Source organism: Dermacentor silvarum, chromosome 1, assembly GCF_013339745.2.
Source record: "Dermacentor silvarum isolate Dsil-2018 chromosome 1, BIME_Dsil_1.4, whole genome shotgun sequence".
NCBI classification, from domain to species: domain Eukaryota; kingdom Metazoa; phylum Arthropoda; class Arachnida; order Ixodida; family Ixodidae; genus Dermacentor; species Dermacentor silvarum.
In genome coordinates this window covers 13,808,987-13,830,885 of record NC_051154.1, presented here as the reverse complement: position 1 = coordinate 13,830,885, position 21,899 = coordinate 13,808,987, and the positions used below count along the sequence as shown (strand labels likewise).

The 21,899-nt window shown below is 44.5% G+C and overlaps 1 protein-coding gene across 2 annotated transcripts in view; it reads left to right on the top strand.

Moving 5' to 3' along the window:
- LOC119457080 (tyrosine-protein phosphatase non-receptor type 23-like) overlaps positions 1 to 21,899 on the top strand; it is a 73,776-nt gene that overhangs the window by 35,503 nt on the left and 16,374 nt on the right. The window contains exons 15-23 of one of the 2 annotated variants that reach the window (XM_037718911.2): positions 1,772 to 1,965; positions 2,098 to 3,509; positions 7,337 to 7,360; positions 12,655 to 12,858; positions 12,969 to 13,065; positions 13,237 to 13,301; positions 16,198 to 16,326; positions 16,391 to 16,522; positions 16,596 to 16,651. In XM_037718911.2, the coding sequence (XP_037574839.1) occupies positions 1,772 to 1,965; positions 2,098 to 3,509; positions 7,337 to 7,360; positions 12,655 to 12,858; positions 12,969 to 13,065; positions 13,237 to 13,301; positions 16,198 to 16,326; positions 16,391 to 16,522; positions 16,596 to 16,651 (2,313 nt within the window). The remainder of the gene's footprint in view (positions 1 to 1,771; positions 1,966 to 2,097; positions 3,510 to 7,336; positions 7,361 to 12,654; positions 12,859 to 12,968; positions 13,066 to 13,236; positions 13,302 to 16,197; positions 16,327 to 16,390; positions 16,523 to 16,595; positions 16,652 to 21,899) is intronic. The other variant, XM_037718914.2, reaches the window with a different exon arrangement.

Genomic DNA, 21,899 nt, shown 5'->3' with positions numbered 1-21,899 from the left:
TCAAGACGGCTTGGATACGGACATACACGTCCCCCCTAGACACAAAATACAACTAAAACTCCAAACATTATGAAACTAAGACAGAGTGGCGCAAGGCAGTCATCAAAGAAATCAGTGAGGCCAAAACAACAATATGGCGCATGTCAGTAGCAAAAAAGCAAAGCCTGGCACGATATCACCACCACAAGCTGGAACCGTGCCCATCACCACACTATTGAGGAGACAGAGGCAGCGCCCTTATGTTTCAAGCCCACGTTGGCGCTCTCCTCACAAACCAACGCTGTCACAAACTATTCGGCGTGGATCCAACGTGTCGCTTATGTGGTGCACAAGAAGAAACCCGCCTCCATGTCTTACAGCAATGCCCGAGGCTTCCCCCAGACCCCCGATTGTGTACCCTGGCTGAGAGCCTGATACTGACCGGTCACACCGAGGAGGAGCGAGTTGCACACGCCGAGGACACGAAGACCTGGCTAGAACACTGGGAATGGCTGGGCAGGCACGCAGAACATCTGGCAAAAAAAAAAAAAACAGTCCTTTGACTTTCCAGCTAGAGCCACCTCATCACAGCAGCAGTGAACTCCCAACTGCGGCTGGTTGCCGATGCAGGCCACACCAACTACGCGAGCTAGTGCCGGCTACAACTGATCGCGGCCCACGAAGCGGCGATGCAGCAGGATGGGACGCGCCTACTTGACCTCGGCATGGCTGGTGGATTGGATCGTCCTGGCTTTGGTGATATCCGAGGCCAACTGGAGAACAGTGAACCGGACCAACCAGACGACCTCAAAGACTGTGACGAAACTGTGTTTTATGTTCTTTCTCGCCTTACTTTATACACCTCACTTTCTTTCCTTCCTTGTTTTCTACATCTCCTGTGGTGTTGACAAACGCTTGCCGTGCGTCAAAAGGGATCAGGACCACTCACTTAGTACTTACTCACTGACAGCAGGAAAGGGCGGCGATGGCGTATGCAAGGTCACCATTCCCCGGTTGGCGTGGCGGGTGGTTTGAATTGCCATAAAGCTATTTGGACCCTTCAGATGCAATTTTCTCATAAACAAAGCATTTTCTTAGCACAAAACAAGCGTTGCGAGGTTTCTGGAATGGAATGGAATGGAACAGTCCACGTCGATTTAGTATTTGCCTTTAGGGTTCCTTTAACATGGAGTGCATGGTGCCACTACCAAAACACACATGCCTCATTCATTCTGGCATCTGGTACCCCTCGCTAAAATCTATGTTAAAAGGAAGCAGTGTAAAAGTGTCTGAAACATTATCAAAAAATACTGTCACCATATTTCGAACCTGACACCCTTTCAAGTGGAAGCCACGAAATTGTCCAATAACTTTATCAAGTGTACCGTAATCACTGAACACTTAGGAAAAGCCAAAAGTAATATATACATTTTAAAGTAATTGGTAGGCAGCATTTTTGCTGAATGCCAAGCTCTATACAAAAGCATTTCCTTCCTGTTGCTGTTATTGATCCAGTGTATACTACAAAGTTTTATCTGTATATCTACTTGTATTTCCATCTTTCGTTTGAAATTAGTCTTGTAAGAGCTCGTTGTGAGCCCTACACACATTTCATTTGTTGGTATTTTGTCATTTGGCTGTGAAGGGTTTTTTTCTGTAATGAACAGTTAACAGGAATTGTTTATGCACAGGTTAAACTATCCTAAACTTTTAGATTGTACAAAAATAATAGGTTTGGCTGTATCAGGTGTTTAGGCAGAATTTCTACTCACTGTGTTTGGTCTCATTGCAGGCGGGAAGCCATGGTGGCATCATTGATTGCATCATTTGAAGCTTATGAAGATTTAGTGGCTAAAACGCAAAAGGGTGTTGAATTCTATAAAAAGATGCAGACAAATGTGGGCAAGCTCCTGACCAGACTTCGCAGTGTTATCAAAGTGCAGGATGAAGAGCGTGCACTCCAGCTGGAAGCACAAGCACGTAAAGGTGCGAGCCTCTAAAATGCTTTGTGTTCATCTTTCATGTAGCTGTGCATGCTTCGTGTTTCAGCGCTTGATATTACAGGGATTGAATGTGGCTATAAATTGTTCGTATTTTGTATACTTTTGTATTTTCCAGCTGGGAAACTAGGGGGCCTTCCCAGTTCATCCTCAGGAAGCATGAAGCTGAAGGACTTCTTGCCATACATGACAGGCCAAGGCATGCCACTGCCAGCAGAAACAACTGGTACTTCTGCCTACTACTCCACAACCAGCTATGCAGGTTATCAAACACCACAAGTCATACCTCAAGTGAGTAGTGAGAAAGGCACTGCTGAGACCTCGGATAAAGCAGCAGATGTTATGGGCATGGGTGTGCGTCCCACACCGCTTGGATCTGAGCAGCCTTCTCCTCAGCTTTCTGTCCAAAGTGATGGCTACATGCCTGGTTCCTACACAACAGCGCCCTTCTCTGAAAGCTACTCAAGTTCTGATAAATACGGCAAGCCAGTGTCTCAGATGCCTCCAAACAGCTCCTTGCAGCCTGGCATTTCAAACAACCCATCAATGGCCTACCATGCAGGTTATACTGAGGCAACATCAAGTGTAGCATCTGTTGTGAATGCTGCCATGCCTGGCAGGCACTGTGCTGTTGTACCAAGTGAGAGGACACCGATGGGACCCATGTCAGAGTACCATGGCTTCACAGAGTACACACCTTCAGGCATGTACAATCTGCCAACCAGCCCTGCATCTACTCTGACCTACACTTTTCGCAATAACAACCACCCATCCCAAGGCCCTGAAACCTACCAACCACCTGAGAGCTCCACTTTCCTGGCCTCCACTAACAACACGTATGCCTATGGCCAGAGCGTGATGAGCCCCCAGCAAGGTGCTCAATCGGGTATGTCCTACCAGTCTTATCCCAATGCATCTGCATCGTCATCTCTTCCTGCCCAGTCAATGTACTATGGACTTGGTTATGGACAGCACCCGTCAACGCTAAGCATTCAGGCCCCCGTTTCATATGCTCAAAGCTACAACCCTCAGCAACAGGGCACGCGTGCATTGACGCCCGGCCAACAGCCAGCATCTGGAGATAATCATCGTGCACCAATGGCATCTATGTGTGGGGTCTACCCTGGCAGCTATTATGCTTGCAGTGCTGATCAGCCTGATGCACAGCAGCAGCTGGCCTTTCAAGCTGCAGTGCCACAGTCGTCAAACTTGCCTCCGGCGCAGGCCTATGCCAACAGCTCGTGGGGCTACCAGTCCACTCAGATGATGCAGTACCCTTCTGCAATGGGTTCAGCTTCTGGAACGGCCACAGTAGAGGCAACAGGTGTGGTACCTTTGCAGCCAGTGGCAGCTACACCAGCCACAGGCACTGCAGGTGAGGTCCATGCACCACAACCCCTGCAGCCTGGGACCTATGTGATGGACTCCACTGTGCCTCTTGTGCCTGAGGCAGCCAAGAAAGACCTGCTTTCTGCAACACTTGACTCCACACAGGATGTAAAAGCCCAAGCAGCTGTCCTTCAACCACAGGTATGTTTATGAGCTGTTGTATGAGTATGTTGGCAGATTTGATGTGGGTTGCCACAATTGTTGCTGAAACATAGTTGACAGCATGAAAGACACTGGTAAGTGTTAACAAATGCCTATGCACTTTCAGAGTTTATTTAGGGCAATATCAGAGGTTGTTCTTCCGAGTTTTCTTCCTAAAATATCTATGAAGATTTTTTTTTAGATGGTGCAATGAAATTAAAAGTTTTTTGCCTTTTTATTATTATTCATTGGCTAGTTTCGCCATGCCCCAAAAACAGCCTTGATTGAAAAAAAAAGAACTGTGTAGCTGGGGGGTGGGAAATTTTTTCCTAATTACAGTCAATGTCCGATTTTTTGAACTCCCTAGGGCCGCAAAAAGGTCCGAAAAATCGGGCAGTCCGGAAAAATGAAAGCATGCCTTTTAGTGCCCCCAAGGCCTCAAATTGCCACAGGCACGCTAGAAATAACTCTAAAGACCTGCCAATACATTAGTCTTATCGGTGCTCATACTGTGATAGGAGACGGTGGGTGCATGCGTGTGTAATTAAGGAACGCATACCATGTCCCGTGACAATTGCCCCTTCCCACTCATGATATGCTTCACCGCAAGAGTTTGTACATGGTTCACCGCATAACACTGCTGTATTGAGGCGAAGCTGACTTTCGGGAACTGGCATTATGAAACGCGTCGTGCTTTCCGAGCTTCGAAGCCATTGGCGAGGATTACAAAGGCGGATTCGGCGCCATTACTAACAGCGGCGAATTGTTTCAGTGAAAAATACGGCACCAGACAGCAAGATGCTTCGTAGCAAACGTTGAAGTAGCTAGGCTTAGCATTGCCGCGGTGTTGGCTACAGCTGCCAGCGGATCTGCGCTGTTCTGCGTGTGAGAGCGCCACTTCGAGGTGGTGAGTTAATCAAAGTGGCGGCAGTGGTGGCTTCGATTAATGCCGTCTCAGACCTGCAGTCATGGCAAAAATCCCGAAAATCGGACGGCGAAGATTTTTTGCATCCCGAAATTTCAGACGTTCTTATACATTTGACTCTATAGGGTACGTGGTGGTTCCACAAAGGCGTCCGAATTATCAGGCATGTCCGAAAAAATTGGTCGTTTACTATATATATATATATATATATACACACACATCAGTGCATATTACCAATGTAGGAATCAGTCATTGCAATGCTGTTCCAACTTATGGAACAAACCATCACGAATGCACTTTTAACGTGTACTGGATACAGGAAATGCCAGTAGATCCAGAGCAGTATGTGAAAGGACAACCCAGTCTTGGGCTTGCATTGTCCCTAAAACTAGGGGTGCAGCAATTTCTTCATAACAGTATGCACTGGATATTGGGGACGAGGACTTAAGGAGTCGCCATCTGTCGGAAGCACCTCGCTTGTGTAGTATGAGGGATAACGCGGCGCACTCCTCATGGGTTTGGCTGTTTGGCTGTCAGCGCTCAATAAAAACACCACATGGGAGCCCTCCTGGCCATTTCTGTAAGTACTCTCCAAAGGAGGGAAGTCTATTACTGTCAGAATAATAATCTTGGGCAAACAGAAAGCGCGGAATAGTTTACAGGTGCTCTTTACCGAATACGTACAGTGAACTCCCATTGCACGCGGTCACCATGATGGTGTCCCCCAAGCCAGCTTCTTGTGTGAAAGGTAGGCAGTCGCTGAGAGCAAACTATGTGAAATATGTTCTTATAGTGGGCTGTCTGTATAACCAAATGGAGTATAACAGAATGAAGCCTTAATGCAGCAATCGCACGGGTTCGCAGCGACCGATTGTCTGTCTGCATGCATGTCCGTGCACAATGTTTTGCTTTTGCTGTGAGCACGTTTTCGCACCGTGCAATGAGCTTTAGGCCACAGCATATGAACATTTGACAGTACACAAGCAACCATTGTTGTGTGGACGCTATCAGAGCTGTTCAAAAATAATTTCGTTATAACTAGGGACTTCAACGCTATACGGCAACTCGTAATGTGCCATTGCAATGATTCAGTCATTTTTTTTTTCTTTTCTTCTAAATTCTTAAACGTTTGAATGTCATTATTTCTCAAGCTGTGTCGCACTGTATTTTTTTCGGTCTTCACAGTGAGGTAATTTCCCGCTGCTTCTTTGTATTAATCCACTACATTCATTGTTTAGTGCGAACACAAACATGAGCATATGCAATGCCTTTTGGAATGTGCTCCTTACAGTTCACTTTCCATTCTGGTGAACTTGCCAGTATCTAGCATCAAAAGTTCATAGACCAAAACTTCATGCCATTAACCGGGCAGCGCGCGCGGGCGAGCTTCTCAGTGCGTGCTTTCTTCTACTCACCGAACATCGCAGCCCCAACGCCATAGCAGAAATCTTCCTCGCGGAAGTGCTCGCGACACGCCCGAGTTTTAGCCGATGGCTGCTTGCTGGTTCTAAGTTTCGCAATCCAAGCTACACGCAGCTTCTTGGCCTGCGGGTACGTGTGAAGGCTGACACCGGGCTCCGTTGCATACGCGTCCAGCACTGCAGTACCGACGCCATCAAAGGCAGTCACTACCTGTTATAGTGCTTTCAAGTGTTGTCAAGCAGACACCGGAAGCGCTTGATCAGAACAATAGCGCTGGTGGGACTTAACTTTCGTTTCCAGTTCGCTTTGGCGCTTCTGAAGCAGATGATGCGGCCGCTGTGTCCATGTGATCTCTCATACCACGTCACGCCGATGGTGGCGCCAGCTTTTCCAGTGGTGGAGCTCGCCCCCAATTCTGAGAAATCGTCCTAGTGGTAAAACAGCAGAAAAAAAATGATAATATGTGTCAAACGCTGCTGGCAGTTCCACCTTCGTGTTTCAGTGCACAATCTGAGCGATGTACCACAATGAATCGTTGCTGTACTGCAAGTTAGGAACATCTCACTGGCCTGGCTTCTCATTTACATGCAGTCGATGTCCACGCAAAGTTCGACTTAGCTTCTAGTTCCTTAATTATTGAGAGGAGTTCATTTGAATTTTTATTTAGGAACCTTTAGGAGTTCATTGTCACAATGAACACATTCATCTTCTTACTTTTTTCCACGAATGTAGTTGGATTGGGGCATGGTCACGTGATCACAACTGAGCGCTCAGAAATTTTGAGTTTTTTGGTAAATACGAATCATTTTTTACTGTTGAGTGTTCTTTAAATATTTTTTATTAATCCGAAAATGCAAATCCCTATAAATGGCCAAGTACAGTAAAAGATAAGTACGAATTCGATATTGGTTTATTCTAAATCTTTATGTAATTGATTAAATTTTTCAGTCCCATAGATTCTGATGCAAATTTAGCCAGGTAATTCAAATAGCCAGCACATTCCTGCTTAGACTGGCTTCCGAGACCTACTGATCGGTATTAAAATTTCTCTGCGCTGGCCAACAAGACTGCAAGTAGAAGCTGGCAGTATCAGCACCTTGTGGATACCTGTTGCTTTAAGAGGTGCTGCCATGTTTCCTGACTGGAAGTGCAGCATGCACCAAGTGATATGACACTGTAAATATGCATACTTATACACAGTGCGATGCCTACATCAAAATAGCCAAAACATGTCAATATTACTGCCTGAAAATACTCTCTTGTGCAACGCTGACCTTACTTGAGTACGACTATGGAAATTTCATAATGCTTTGCAGGGATTTGTTTATATATTTATTTGTTTGTTCCTTTCTTTAAAGTTATTCTTGTTTTCTTTCATTTTCATGAAATTTTGTATCTACTATTATGCAAAGTGTGTTTGTTTTCCTCACCCTTTAGTGTTGTCCTTCCTTCCTTCTTTTTCTCCTTTCCTTGGCCACAGGACAATTCAGATGTCCACCAACAGGTGAGACAGTTGCAATGCCCACGGCCTTTCCTCTTCTATTATCTTTCTTCTTTTTGTACAGCAAGACCAGCCAATTAACTGGGTTAGCCAGCATCTCAAAAACACTATGCTGCTAACTACAGAAGACAGCACCCTCGCATTCGCTGCAATTGATGCTTGATGCTTGAACTGTGCTTCTTTCCCATAATTTTTTGATAGTTTGAAAATCCACTTATAATTGGAATTACCGCAGCGGTGGCCTAGCAGTAGAGCATCCGCCTCATATGTTGGAGGTACCGAGTTCAAATGCCAGTGCCGCCAGAAACCCACTGTTTTGTTTTTTTTTTCTTATGGATAGAGGTGTTCCCTGGCCTGGTGCTCGGCTCTCGTTGGGGTTGACATCTCGAAAGAGGGCTCAATAGAGATTTCAGGAATTGTCTTTGGGCGCCTCTTGTCCCACCACAGACAAGAGGCGCGCCCCGTTGAAGAGCATCCACCGTGGCTGTGGGAGGCAAGGGCTGCTGCCGGGTACCTACAGATAAAATAGGCACAAGCCTGCTCCCGGCCTGGTGCTCAGCCATTATGGGACCTCAACGCTTCGGAAGGGGTGTTTGCCCTCAACCCGAAGGCCTCCCAACTCAATAGGTGCTTCGGGCGCCACATGGGAAATGGCCGGCATGGGATCGGCCCAAACTTTTTTTTTTTTTGGGCTGATCGTGCACCACGCACACCCCTGAAGAAAGCCGAACGCCAGGTCGGGGTACACTTGTTCCCATTTGAACCAGGGTGTGCCCGGTGGCAGTGGAAATCGAACCCACAACCTCTCGCAGCCGAGGCGAGCGCTCTCCCGCTAGGCCATGGTAGATAAACGTGTGCCGATGTTCTGTGCTTCTTTCCCATAATTTTTGGATAGTTTGAAAATCCACTTAATTGGAATATTATTGACCTGTTTATTATTGACTATTATTATTGACTGTTATTCACACTGTCTAATGTGACCATTATTGACAGTGTGTGCTAGGTTCCGGTCACTTGTTTATCACCAAAGAAGTATTACATTAAATTTTAAAGGAACCAAAGACGAGACCTGGCAAGTTGCAAAAACCTTTCCTGCTCAAAACAGCCCTAATACAGTATAGACCTCTTATAACGTAACCGCTTATAGTGCAGGACCGGATATAATACGGTCTTTTCAGACTCCTGTTAATTTTCCCATAGCACTCTATGTATACATGTATCGCATATAGTGCAGTTGGGAGACACGAAATACCGGTTACAGTGCGGCTGCCTGGAAGTTCGGCAGTCAACCTAGATGGAAAATGCTCCCCTCAAGCCACAAATACTGTACTTACTTGAATTTAACGCGCACTTTTTTTCCGATAAAATAGGTCCAAAAATTGCGTGCGCGTTAGAATCGAGTACGACCCTAAATCTGCGTTACTATATAGCCGTCGGCATTTCAAGATGGCCGCCTCGCACGCGCGTTGAGCCTAGCTACTCTCGAGCCTAGCTACCGTAGCTTCCTCCATGTGCTGCAGTACACGTGCTTAGGCAATAGTCTACTGTCTATCTTCACGTTCTCTGCATCTGCTCTATCAGCATGAAGTACCGAGTTCATCATGATGCCACATTTAAAAGGAAAAGGATCGTGTGTACAGAGACGGACGGAAATCGGGCCGCATCTCGGGCGTTCGGAGAATCCGAAACTTGCGTTCGGGACTGGCGCAAACAGAAGGAGAGGATTTTCGCCAGCAAAGCAATGCGGAACGGTTTCAGTGGACCGAAGCAGGACGTAATCTGCAACGATCCACTTCGACGATACGATCGCCTTGGCCCTATCTTGAAAGCAATCTGCGATGGGGAAAGTCCGCCGCGCGCCGTATTTTCGTCGCTTATGGGTCGCGTTGAAGCAAGAGGCATGATAGTACGAAGGTCAATTCGCTCGCCGCGCTTCGTCACTCGAGCGTTTTGACAGTTCGTTTCTGCGGTCAACGAGCGAGATGTGTTCATGTTTGCTTGTGCACGCGTGACACCGTGCTTGTTAATTTATTTAGTAAGCGAATACGGAACCTAGAGCACGGTGACAGTGACGGCAGAAATGCGCCTGGAGTGTCCATTATCACAATAAAATAGTTGTTTTGGTTATAGTGCGGATATTCACGACTCTGGCGACTTACGTTATTAGCGGTCTACACTGTAGCAGAAAGTACATTAAAATCCTTGATGCTGCAATGACATATCAGTCATTGGCATTGCATTGATTTGTCTTCATTTTTCCCAGTAGTAATCAACCGTGTTCCTGTTAATGGATTAATAAGTATATTCACTATTCACTGCATATTCAAGCTGATTCAAGCCTGTTGTTCCTTTGTGTCCCTTTAACCCTTTGCCTGCCACTCCTGAGATAACTCGGGCACCCACCCTCGCCTAGCCCCTGACACACGAGAGTATAATTGTTTTGTGTTTTAAGCGCAGTCTTATCTTCTCCAGAAGCAACTTGTGCAAAAAGTAACATTGCATACCTGTTGTGCCATCTATGGAGAGGCCATCTAAACGGAACCTTGTAATTTAAATTTCTGACTGCTGGTGGACCAAATGTCTTAGGGCTCTGTTGTTCTGGCATGGCTGGGCAGCCATGGGAAACCAATGTGACAGGTCCGTGCATACTTTGACAGGCGAAGAGATTTATCAATACTACATGAATTATAAATCGGAAGAAACATGATGGAGAACTAGTTTCTATGTGTAGCGTAAAATGTCTATTGACCCAACAAGTGAAAAACAGCCGGGACTGAGTATCTGAAGGGCAGTCATGGCCATGACCAGCGTGGCATGTCCGTCTGTCCGGAGTATGGTAGATGAAGGAATTAATGAGCTGTTCATGAATACTGAAATGAGAGAAATCTGCGACAAAAAACAGCTTCTGTGTAGTATGAAATATCTATCACTGAATCAAGACGCGAAAAAAAGAAGAAAAAAAGGAGAGGCTGTGTAGCAGTTTAAAAAAAAAAAAAAAATTGCCAGTCAAAGGGCTAAAGTAGCTCATAGAATGTACAGAAAAAGTGAACAATTCATGTATTACATTACCAGTGCTCAACATATGCATGGAAAGTAATAATAGTTTGAACTCACCATTCGTTAGAAATGTATGCAACTGAAGGTACAATTACCAGTGCTATCATCTGCAATTCTAAGCCTAATTGTATAAAACTAACACATAATTTCATGTATACAGTCAAATCAACTTCTGATTTGGAAGATTAAGAATAAGTATGGAATGCTGTTGACTGGGGATGAAACCAGGCTCTATCACAAGGATTCCAAAAACATACACGAGTATAACCTGGAACTGCGAACTCTCCTTTGCCCATAAAATTGAATATAGTTTCTCAGGAACGGTTATGGCAATAATTTTTTTCTGGTATCAGCATCGTGTTCTGCTTATTACCTACCACCCAAGAAACCATACCAGGTGCCTATAATGTCCATATGCTGTGTCATTCCATAGAGCTATTATAGAAAAGTGGTAAGGGAAATTGAGCAAAAATACTTTTGCGCCTACATGTCACAAGCTCTGTAAGTAGCTCAGGATGAAGTGGCGGTCACTAACCAAGCAAAGGTGAAAAACAGAGACGTTTCCTTGATCGCACTAACTTGATCACAATACTAAGTTAGTGGTGAAGAAGACAAACAGGAAAGCTCAGAACACAATATCGCAAGTGTGCGTCAGTGGACTAAAATTGATGTGAACAGCGTTCTGCCGGAGCCTCCACGGTTTCCTTTTTTTGGCTGTACCTTGTAGGAACCTTACCATAAGCTCGCCTGCTGAATTGTTTGAATATATTTAATGTTTTTAGACAACGAGCTGGTTTCGAAGATAGTCGATGAAACCAATTGGAACACCACTCTGCGTAATGCCTTGTTTTGAGCTGTACCACACACTGCCAAAGCTCCCTTAATAATATAACACTGTTAGCATGCGCAGTTAATGTGAGAAAGATTAAAACTCACTGTATATATTTGTTCCACAATTTTTTATGATTACATAGCATGTAGTTGGTGCTTTTATACTATGGCATACAATAAACTTCAATAAATTACTTTTATTTATTCTATGAGTCAGCTATTTTTTCTACCTCAAAAACCTGCTTTTTATACAAGAATATTCACAATCACGAATAAAAAAAAAATAAGCATTCTGGGTAAGAATTTTTTTTTACATAACCGGTTAAGGGGTTAATGGATTGGTTAATCAAGTTGAACAGATTCTTTGATTTACTAATTTATTTTCTTTGATTTACCCCACTCAGTATGTGCCACTGAGTGTGTATGCATTCTTGGGGAGTCCTTCAGAATTGGTATGTCCCACTGTTACACAAGAGATACAGAATCACTTAATGTTGCTTGATACATGTCATACTTTCCCTCAACATTGCCTTCGTCCTTGTGACATCACTGTGTATACGTCTCACACTGTGCATCTACTTGATTTGGAGTTTGCATTTTAGCATAGATTGGGAACGATGCAGTGTGCAAACATAAAAATTGCATGACAATAAAGTTGTGAGCCTTGTGGTAGATAAACATTCCATGAGATCACACGTTGTGTAAGATGAAAGTAAACAAAATTATACTCATTGTCATGAGTTGTATAGAATTTAATTAACTGCTTTACTTAAGCTTCGCTTCACATAGATTCAAACGTGCATTGGATCTGCATATTTCTTGTGCTAGAAATTTGTGCAAATTGATAAGCTGTTTATTTTTATTCAGAGTTGTATGGCATTGTTTATTGGTGCTGGTAATACTGCTGTAGCTGAAAGCTGAAGCATCACTTAGTGTTTTCGTTTCATCGTTTACTCTAATTTTCATGCCGTTTACACATACTCTGGTATATTCATAACTTCAGCTCTGTTTAATGATCATACGTTAAGCTTAACCTAATTAACCAGAAAGCCATCAATGTAACCACATTTCGGGGGCTGCACGTTAGCACATTATTGCATTAGAAAAAAAACACTTTATTTTATTTTTATTTCATAATACGTACTACTTTTTAGGTAACTTGTGGGTCATTTTGGTTTTAAAGCCCATTTTTTTTTTTTTTATATGTATGTAGTCACACTCCACTGTTCAGCTATTCAGCAGTTAGCACTGCTACTCAAAAGGCATTTATAAAAAGTGCCATTTATGAACACTGCTGTGCAAGTGTGTGTTCTGCAATCCATATACTCTGTTTTTGATGCAATAAGAAGTGATGTGCAACAAAATGCAGATTGTTTGCAGAATATTGTAGCTGTTCTTTGCAATTTCAGGTGCTTTCAAGTGAAAACTGGAAAGACCGGGGCAACAAAGCCGAGGAGAAATCAGTGGATGCACGTATGTTTGGTAAAGATCCTTTGTCGGACCCTGCTGCTTTGGAAAAGTTTATTACAGAGGTAGAACGTTTTGAAAAGTACGTAGAAGGCCTCACAAAAAAGTCTCTTAATGGTCCCACTCTCCTGGAACAGAAGTGGAAGGTAAGCTATGTTTAATGTGGGTGCTTGTTGCATATGAACACTTATGTGCATTATAGGCATCGATCGCTATCTCTCTGCTGTATTCATAAAGCACAATTTACAATTTTCAGGAATACTTGGATGCTCAAGACAGGGAGTCTCGGAAACTGTCAATTTCAGTGGCACGATGCTACCCAATGAAGAACCGCATTCCAGATGTAATGCCATGTAAGTTCGCATCTTTAAAGTTAAGCCGTCAGCTTAGTCAAGAACTTTGTTGTTATTCTTTGTTTGAGGAAGTGATTATGATCACAAGAGTAAGGGAGCAGTTTGTTTTGTGTTCATTAAAGATAAGTAGTTGCATCGCTTAATTGCTATTTTTGTACTCTGTTATCACAGATGACCACAACAGAGTTGCCATGACATCACAGAGGGATGACTACATCAATGCTTCTTTTGTCAAAGTGAGCTTGCGAACCTTTCCTAATGTGGAGCTTAGACTGGTATTGTGACTGGTATTACCAAACCAATGGAACAGCTCCATTGGCTGGGCTTGGGTACATGTCAGAAGGAGACAGGCATTCCAGCCAATCAGCACTTCACCAGCAGACGAAATGGACATGCCCACTAGGTGGACACTTACGAAATACCCCCCCCCACTTAACCACTGGATGTGTTGCACTGCTGTAACATGCAGTGCTGCCTGATGGCTGGTGTGCAGGGAGACTATTGTGCTTAGAATCATTTATGTAAGCAAAAAGTTAGTTTCGCCCAAAAAGGCGAACAATTGATAGTGCTCGCAAAGCAGTATCGGAAACTAGGAACCATGAAGGTATGAAGGTTCCTGGTTTAGGCCATATAAATTGCAGTTAATATTCACTTCTTAACTCTTTCTGGTTCGAATTTTTTTAATAGAAGTGTAAATTTTATATTACCTGCATCTGAACAACAAAAGTTGTGGGAACATTGAAGAAAAAAATTCAGATTGGAGTATTTGGCAACGAATCAAAGGTTTTTCTTATGAACTGCCAAAAACTCGGTGTGTTGTAAGCAGCTCATGGGTCTTCAGACTTAACTCTGTAATGCCCAATGTATCATATATGCTACGCTGAGTTTGATGCCTCATGATGCTGATTGAACCGCAGGAATTTTATTGAAAGCTGGATAGTTGCATTATTGATATGCTGGAGCAATGTTTCAGTGGTGGATAGTTCAACATATCAATTACTAATTAGTAAATTAAATAATACAGTAATTAAGTTAACTGATAAAATTTTTTTGAACTAATTAATGCCACAAGTAAATGTCAACAATTTGTTCCAATTTTCATTGACTTAAAACTGTTTGGGCATTACAGGATTCATTTACAATCATAATAGTGTGAAATATGGTCACAATTACTATTAGAAGGCCATTTTTGTGGCATCCTAGGCAAGTTATATGCATTAGGCAGCGAGCGCCAAAAATAGAGCGCAGAAGCTTAACCTCAGCGTGATTTGAGAAATTTCATGGAGAGACATATTTATCTGTGGCGCAAAGTTGACAAATTATGTAATTAGCATTGCCGACACATTTTTTAAAATAGATTTGTTGGTTGTTTTTCGCGATTTCAAATATTTTCTGCAAAACATTGATTTCTATAGAAATCATTAGACCAGAAAGGGCTAACTAAATAGGCTTGATGTCACAAGTGCAGAGGCAAACATCAACATATCTCGCTCAATAAGTGTGAGCACTCGATGTCACAATGCAAGCGTGTTAAGGAGTGCCAGCAGTGGGGACCGCTCATGCTTGTCCCAAAGCAGAACATACGTAGCCACTCGCTCCACCATTTCAACTTTGCCGTGTCCTCGCAGCTCAAATAACACGACACCCAACACTATGCACGTGGGAAGACAGCACACATGAAGCCTGCATGCTCACCCTTTGTTCTAAACACCCACAGCAGAAGATCTTCAACATACAGCGCACAGGTCGCATATGAACTCGGTCGCACGGGCAGCCATGGCAAGGCTAGAGGAGAAGACGCATGCTCTCCTCCTTTAGCTTGACCTTGGGGCAGCACAGGCTCAATCATGAAACCTCCAACAGTGGGTGCGCAGAAAGAGCACGTGTAAAGCCAACACACTTCTTGGCTCACCCTTGCATGCTTGCCCTTGCGAGCACATCACATACGGTGTGGGCCGCTCATTCTTCTCGCACTTTAAACATTATATGGGACAGCATGGCGACGCTGAAAATGCACCTGGAGTGTCCATGTAATTGCTATCGCAATAAAAACTGCGTGGCAGCGATGGAATTTTAGCCACTCCTTCGAGAGGATTCAGGCTGCAAATGGTTCTTTTTGCTTGGATAGTCACACTTGCTCCCATTACTCGAGATTAGTCAGCAATTAGTCAGCCCCAGGACTATTTTCTGTGGCATGCCAGTGCACTTTTGACCAAGGAGACCAGTGAGAAGCAGTTGCACCACTTGCTCATGCAAGTGAATCAAGTAATACCATGCCCTCTCTCAGCGCCACCGGGACCCATTGCTGATCCCATCTGCAAGGATTGCAGCGAACAGCAAATATATAATGTGACTGCCATAGCAGCAGAGATGCTGGCCGGTGTGGCTATGCCATTATTTGCATGTTTTAACACGAGTGGCTTTCTGCACTTTTTTGCACTAGTGTGGTCATCACACCTTCCATCGGGCAACTAAGCTGCACAGAAAAGCCACCCTCTCATTGGTGGAAGGTGAAGGTCTGCACGTAGGGAGAGCCAGCGCAACTAAGAGGCTTAGGGCCAATGGCACAATGTGGTCTAGCCACAGCAGGAAAGCTGATTTATGTTAGGGCTGCTTGTCCAATGCACTGAAGCAGTGTGCGATAAACCCAGTTGCCCTGGTGCACAAACATCTGGCCACTTTGTGCGGCACACTGCACCCCTTACAGAGCATTTTTGCATAGTGGGGAATCCGTCTCTTGAGGTTTGCACGAGCATGTAATGTAATAGCAGATCACCTATCGCGCTATATTAACTGTATACTAAGTCCACACTACTGCATTACGCGTGACATTGGAAGGGTTGTTGCTTTGAATTTTGCAAGTTTGGTATGGTGGTTTCTTTCAACTGTCTATATTGCAATTATGAACTGCATGCGGAATAATTAATGCCGGCTTCAGTTACGCTTTCCTTGGCATTAATTATAGTTGGTTTGCTTGATAGTTTGGTGGAAGCATAATGAAAGCCTCCTCAATGTGCCTCGATTCCTCGCACCAGCCATGCAATGCCATGTAATGTGTAATAGAATAAAATAACAATATTGGAAATTTGTATGTTGATCAGCTTTGTTTCAATCTTCATAATTCACTCTCAGGACCTGACACCATTTTGCCCAAGCTACATTTTGACTCAAGCCCCTCTGCCAGCAACATTCTCCGACTTTTGGGCAATGGTATGGGAGCAACAAGCAGAAACAGTAGTGTGCCTTCAAAATAACCTCGAGGTGAGTATTTTTTTTTTTTTTAAAGAAGTTCTGGCATTGCCAATTTGTTTGATCTTGTATGCAGCTGAAGAGCCACATCTACTGGCCTGTGGAGAAAGGTCAACAAATCAAGCATGGAACACTTACTCTTTGCCTACAGTCTGTCAAGGAGAAACAGTTTTACATTGAGCGTATGATGAACATTACCAACAGTGATGTGAGTCTGAAACCATCAGTAGCGCTCGCTGAAATTATACTTGTTCCCTTATTAAGTGCAATTTGTCTTGCAGAATCCAAAGGTGTCTCGAGTAGTTATCCACTTACAGCTTCTAGACTGGCCCCTCAGGTAAGTTACTTGCTGGACATAGTGCAAGAAGCAGAAATTCTGATCTCATTTGTAGGTTTCGGCATTAGGTATATATGTCTAAGGAAGGCCAAAATTTGTTTGTGGTGTGAGGCAATATGACGACGGCATGCTGTGCGTGGTGCACGCACGTCACAAAACCGGATGTAACAAAAGGGCTCGCGCTTTTTGAGGATTACAGTGCAGTCCACTTATAATGATACCACATATAACGATATATCGGTTATAACAATGAGTCAACTTAACAGTATCAACTTATAGATTAGGGCTATAAAAAAAAACATCTAAAACGATCAGTTGTTCACCGCATATCGGATATAACGACCGAAATTTTGCTTCTGCGCGGCATTTTTCATGCAAAATAATCGTGAATTTTGGCTTTCCTGAGTTGCCCTTTACCGATACGGGGCAAAAAGTTTGCCTACACCAGTTCGTATCTGCCGCCATTGCCGTGCGGCGCATCCCGCTCACGCGCCGATGGAGCTCTCCCTGTTTGCAAACAGCGTGATGTCACTGCGGGGGCCCCTCCCCTCTGCTGCCCCTCCGAAGCGGGGGCTGGGTGGCAAAAAACATTCGCGCAACCTGTTCTCTCTGCATAAGAGCGCTGCTTGTATATTAACTGCCGCGATCGTAAGTCCGGCATATTGCGACTTTTTGAAGTGAGAGCATTTACGAACTGTGCTCAGGAAGTATAATCGCCGCCGTTTCACCGGTACAACAACATAGCGTTGTTGCCGAGTGCATGGTTCCCGTCTGTCAGCGTGTGGTTATTTCGTAAAAGTGCGTCTCTTCCGTAGATCAAACATCCATAAAAATGTATTACTCCTCGAAAACGAACATTTTATCAGAGATGATGCACATTTTTGCGGTGGAAAAGTGATACTTCGCTAAATGACTGGTCTTCGAACACAAATTTGTATTGTATTGTCGTGAATGCACTGATTTGCGCCCCATTTACACTGTAGCTTTAAATGATATACAAGATGAACTTCGTATATAACTACACGGCGCCTCAGGGGAGCTGTACCAAGTAGCGTTGCCTAAATTCAGATGAGGGAGAAATGCAGAAAAACTTATTACCCTGCTTTAGGAGCATGGTGAGATACCCTAGGTGGACAAAATTAATCCGGAGCCTTTCGTTGCACTGTCCCCCATAAGCCGCTGTGCAGCTTAGGGATGTTAAACATCATAATTTAAATTTAATTATTAGTCTCGGTCATGTAAATGAACAAAGGAAAATGGTACACAAGTACATAATCCGTTGCGCTCTAACTTCGCTGTGTCTGCTGCCTCCTTTGCTGCTCCCAACTTTTGCACGTTTATGTGCATCATCACGGCATAAAGTCCGTACCATGAAGGTGAATACACCAATAACGAAAAAAAAAAAGAAAGTTCAATTTTACTTAAGACCCGTGAGATCTGCGTTAAATATCGATAATTTCAGGGGTTTGCCTTTTGGGGCATTTCCCGTGGTTAAATCTATACACACACCTTCGGCAGCGGTCAAAACATCGTAGGAGCTCATTTGTAATCATACCTCTCAGTCGATAAATTATGCGCAAATGAAGGTCTTTTTTTTTTTCATTTTTTTTTCTGCACACAGCGCGGATGGCCCCGGTATACAAGCGCTTACTAATCATGGCGTCTCATTCATTCCCACCTGTTCAATAATTACAGGTTCTGAAGTTTTATCGGAGCCTGATCACAACGACTGGTTTTATTACACGCAACACGCGTCCACAGTCTCGTAAGCGAGATGTATTGCTAATCACGTAGTACACCACGCGCGCGCACACATGCACACAATGTGGTCCGTTTCCCTATGTAAAGGTAACCCGATATCGTTGCTGTTCTCGCAGCACACCTTACCACAACAAATGTGGCACATATCCAAGGAATAGCGGATATTCTTCATTGCACAATCTATCGCAGACCACCACCACGTGGTTCACGTTCACAAGTAAAAAAAGGCCAATGTCGCCACATTTTCATCACGCAGTTTACCACACGCCATGTTTACTGCTAATCTGGCTGGCAAGAGAATTGTGGAGGTTCACGTAAAAATAAAAAAAGAAATAAAAACACGCGTCCACGTGGCGCTCATCTACACCAACTAAAGCACGACTGCACCACGCAGAAAGCTGGTGGCAGCTGTTTTTTTGCCAACCAGGGTCACCGCACATGTGCCAGTGACGTCATGCTGTGACGTCACTGGTGCGGTGTGATATACCCCGGAAGAGGTCTATTGCGAAAGCCAAGGAGAGCATCGCAAGTTGGCGCAGCGTGCGCAAGATGGCGCCAACTGCTTCGCGTCGCCGGCGGTTGTGCGAGCGTCCATAGGAGAGGAAGGGAGCGGGAAAAAAAAAAGCTGTCTCTCTCGCTCTCAGCGAGTGTGGAAATGCGCTGCGGAAGCGTAGCGGGAGGTGTGCCGACAAGGCACAAAGCTGCGTCTGTTGAGACGAAACTGCAAATTTTGCGAAACTCGAAGAAGTCCGAGCTCACGCAGTCAATGATATCGACGATTATGAAAATCGGGAGCGCCACGATCATGAAGGCTAGAAGTAGTGGCCATGCCAATCAACGGAAAAAGCGGGCTTTGTGCGTCAGGACGAAACCCCCCTGCACAAAACCAAGCTGCTGCCATTACCGAACTCTGGGAGCATGTTGCTACCGATGATGAAATAGGTGGTGCTTCGATGGAGGAGTTTCCAAGTGCAAATAGTGCTGCATCGTTCTGCAAAGAGGCCTCCGACAGGGCGATCGTTGTCGTGACAGACAGCGACGTTGTGCATCGGAGGCAAAGACAGCAGCAGCAGTGACGATGATATTGACAATGGCCCGTCTTTGACACCGACCCCGATGTTCAACCAAAGTGTAATGTCATCGATCGAGTCGCTCATTGATTTAATGCACGCTAAATTATAGCCGCCAGTGTTCGCGCAGCAGCTGGACGCAATGCACACGGCATTGTGAATCCGAAACTTCTGCGACAGCAAGAGCATATTTCTATTTCAGCGCGCCGAACGATTGAGGCGCTATTTAGAGGCACAAATAAACGTTTTATTCTGCACAGCCTCCTTTCTACAACGTCGATATCTTAATACCTTGCAAGTGGCAAATTTGGTTTCGGGACTGCAAAGGTATATTAGGCAGGTTGTTTTTCTTTTTTCTTTACAGCAGTCCAGACATAGCGATCATAGTAGGTTCAGCGAGCGGGCGCCTTTGTCCCCAGGGCCAGTATACTGTAAAAATATTTCAATCTGTCTTTATGCCCATATGGGTGAAGCCTGAGCCATTTTAACATATCGCGAAGGGCTAATGGCGGATTTCGAATATAAGGTCGCAGTTTTGCCCGAAAGGCGAAGCTTCGATTGTGATAGCAAATTAGTAGACAGCTATACGAGGTAAGGATAGCAGTTTTATCAGCCGTATAAACTTGTTATCATTCGCTTACTAACTAAATTAACAAGCATGGTGTCACGCACGCACTAGCAAACATGAACACGTCTCACTCGATGACCGTGGGAACTTGCTGTCTAAACGCTGTAGTGAGGAAGCACGGCAGCAGCAGCGAGCGAATTGACCTTCGTGCTGCCGCTTGCTTCAATGCGAACTAGGCGGCAAAAACACAGTGCGCACGAAGCTATGAGCACTCGCACTCTCTTCCCATCACACATCGCTTTCAAGGTAGGGCCCGCACCATACACAGCAGCCACCAATGAACGCCCCCCTCCCTCCCTCCCTTCCTCCATGGTGCCTTGCGCGCGACCGAAACGGCGCGCTTCCTCCCCGCTTTCCTCCCTTGCACACGCGAGATTGAGCCGCCATCATCAGCTCACGCTCGCACGCTTTCACTCGCACATACAGCATACAGCGCGCGGCGACGATGTTATTGCTCCTAGACTTTATACGGAACATCACGGCGGCGACAACGCAGAAATGTGCCTGGAGTGTCTATATAATTGCTGTCGCATTTAAGACAGATTGGAATAGTTTGACGTTATACCAGCCCAGGGTTGATTATGGCTCTCTAGGTCTGCAGTGACATATGGTGACCCAGAAATTATGTTAGCGCGTCAATTGGACCACATAGTTTCAGAACATTTTCCGCTATCATCATGAACGTCGGCGCAGGAATGGATAGTTCGAGTGTAGTTCTACTGATGTTTTCGGCTTTACAGGAAAACATGCGCTGTGCCGCAGCTTGACCAACTCTTCCATATTCTAGTTTAGCAGACCCGCCATGGTGGCGTAGTGGCTATGGCATTGTACTACTAAGCCTGAGGACGCGGAATCAAATCCTGGCCATGGTGGCCACATTTCAGTAGGGGTGTAATGCAATAACGCCCATGTATTGTGCATTGGGTGTACGTTAGAGAACCCCAGGTGGTCAAAATTAATCCAGAGTCCCTCACTATGGTGTGCCTCATAATCGAATCATGGTTTTGGCACGTAAAATTCCAGAATTCAATTTTTAGAATAATTTAACAGACAAAAAATTCTGTTTATAGCAGAAAACGCAATAACTGCACTACGCGAAGATGAATTGAGCAGCAGCTCTTAGCGCCTACGAATGCCGCTTTAAAGTGCTTCCATGAGAAATGAGAGCAATTTACAATAAGCTAAAAAAAAAAAAAAAAAAGCTCAGAGGTTGGACTTCTATGAAAGGTGTGCACATCTGCAAGCCTGCCATGCTCAGGTGATTGAGGCACAATTGCAGGACACTCATTGTAGGAAAGAGGTAACAAGTGTTCATGTTTTCACCCCTTTGAACACTCTAGTTCCCGCCAACTTTAAGGGCTCAAAGCTGCGTCGCTTTTTATAGCTTTTTTCGTCACAAATGTAACTGGTTACGTGTAAGTGGTGGTTGAAAAAAAGTAATTGAATAACAGTGAGCATTATCGAGTAAACAAAGTAATTGTTAAATTATGAAACTACCAAATATGTAATTGATTACAAGTAATTCGTTATGTACAAGTATCGTATGGGCTCACGGCTCTGATGCCGTTGTCATCACACCTTCTATGCCGACCCAGTGGTCCAAGTTGTCTAGTAGCTTGGTCCACTAGATTTGTGATCGTGGCTTTTCATCCTTGTCTGTTGTCCTGTTTTACTGCTTCACGTTATACACTCTTGCAACAAAATTATTGTAATACCAACCAGCTCAGTCAGCCACCTTTCGTTGTGCATAACACAGTTGAGTAAATATCATTTTAATGTCACAGATACC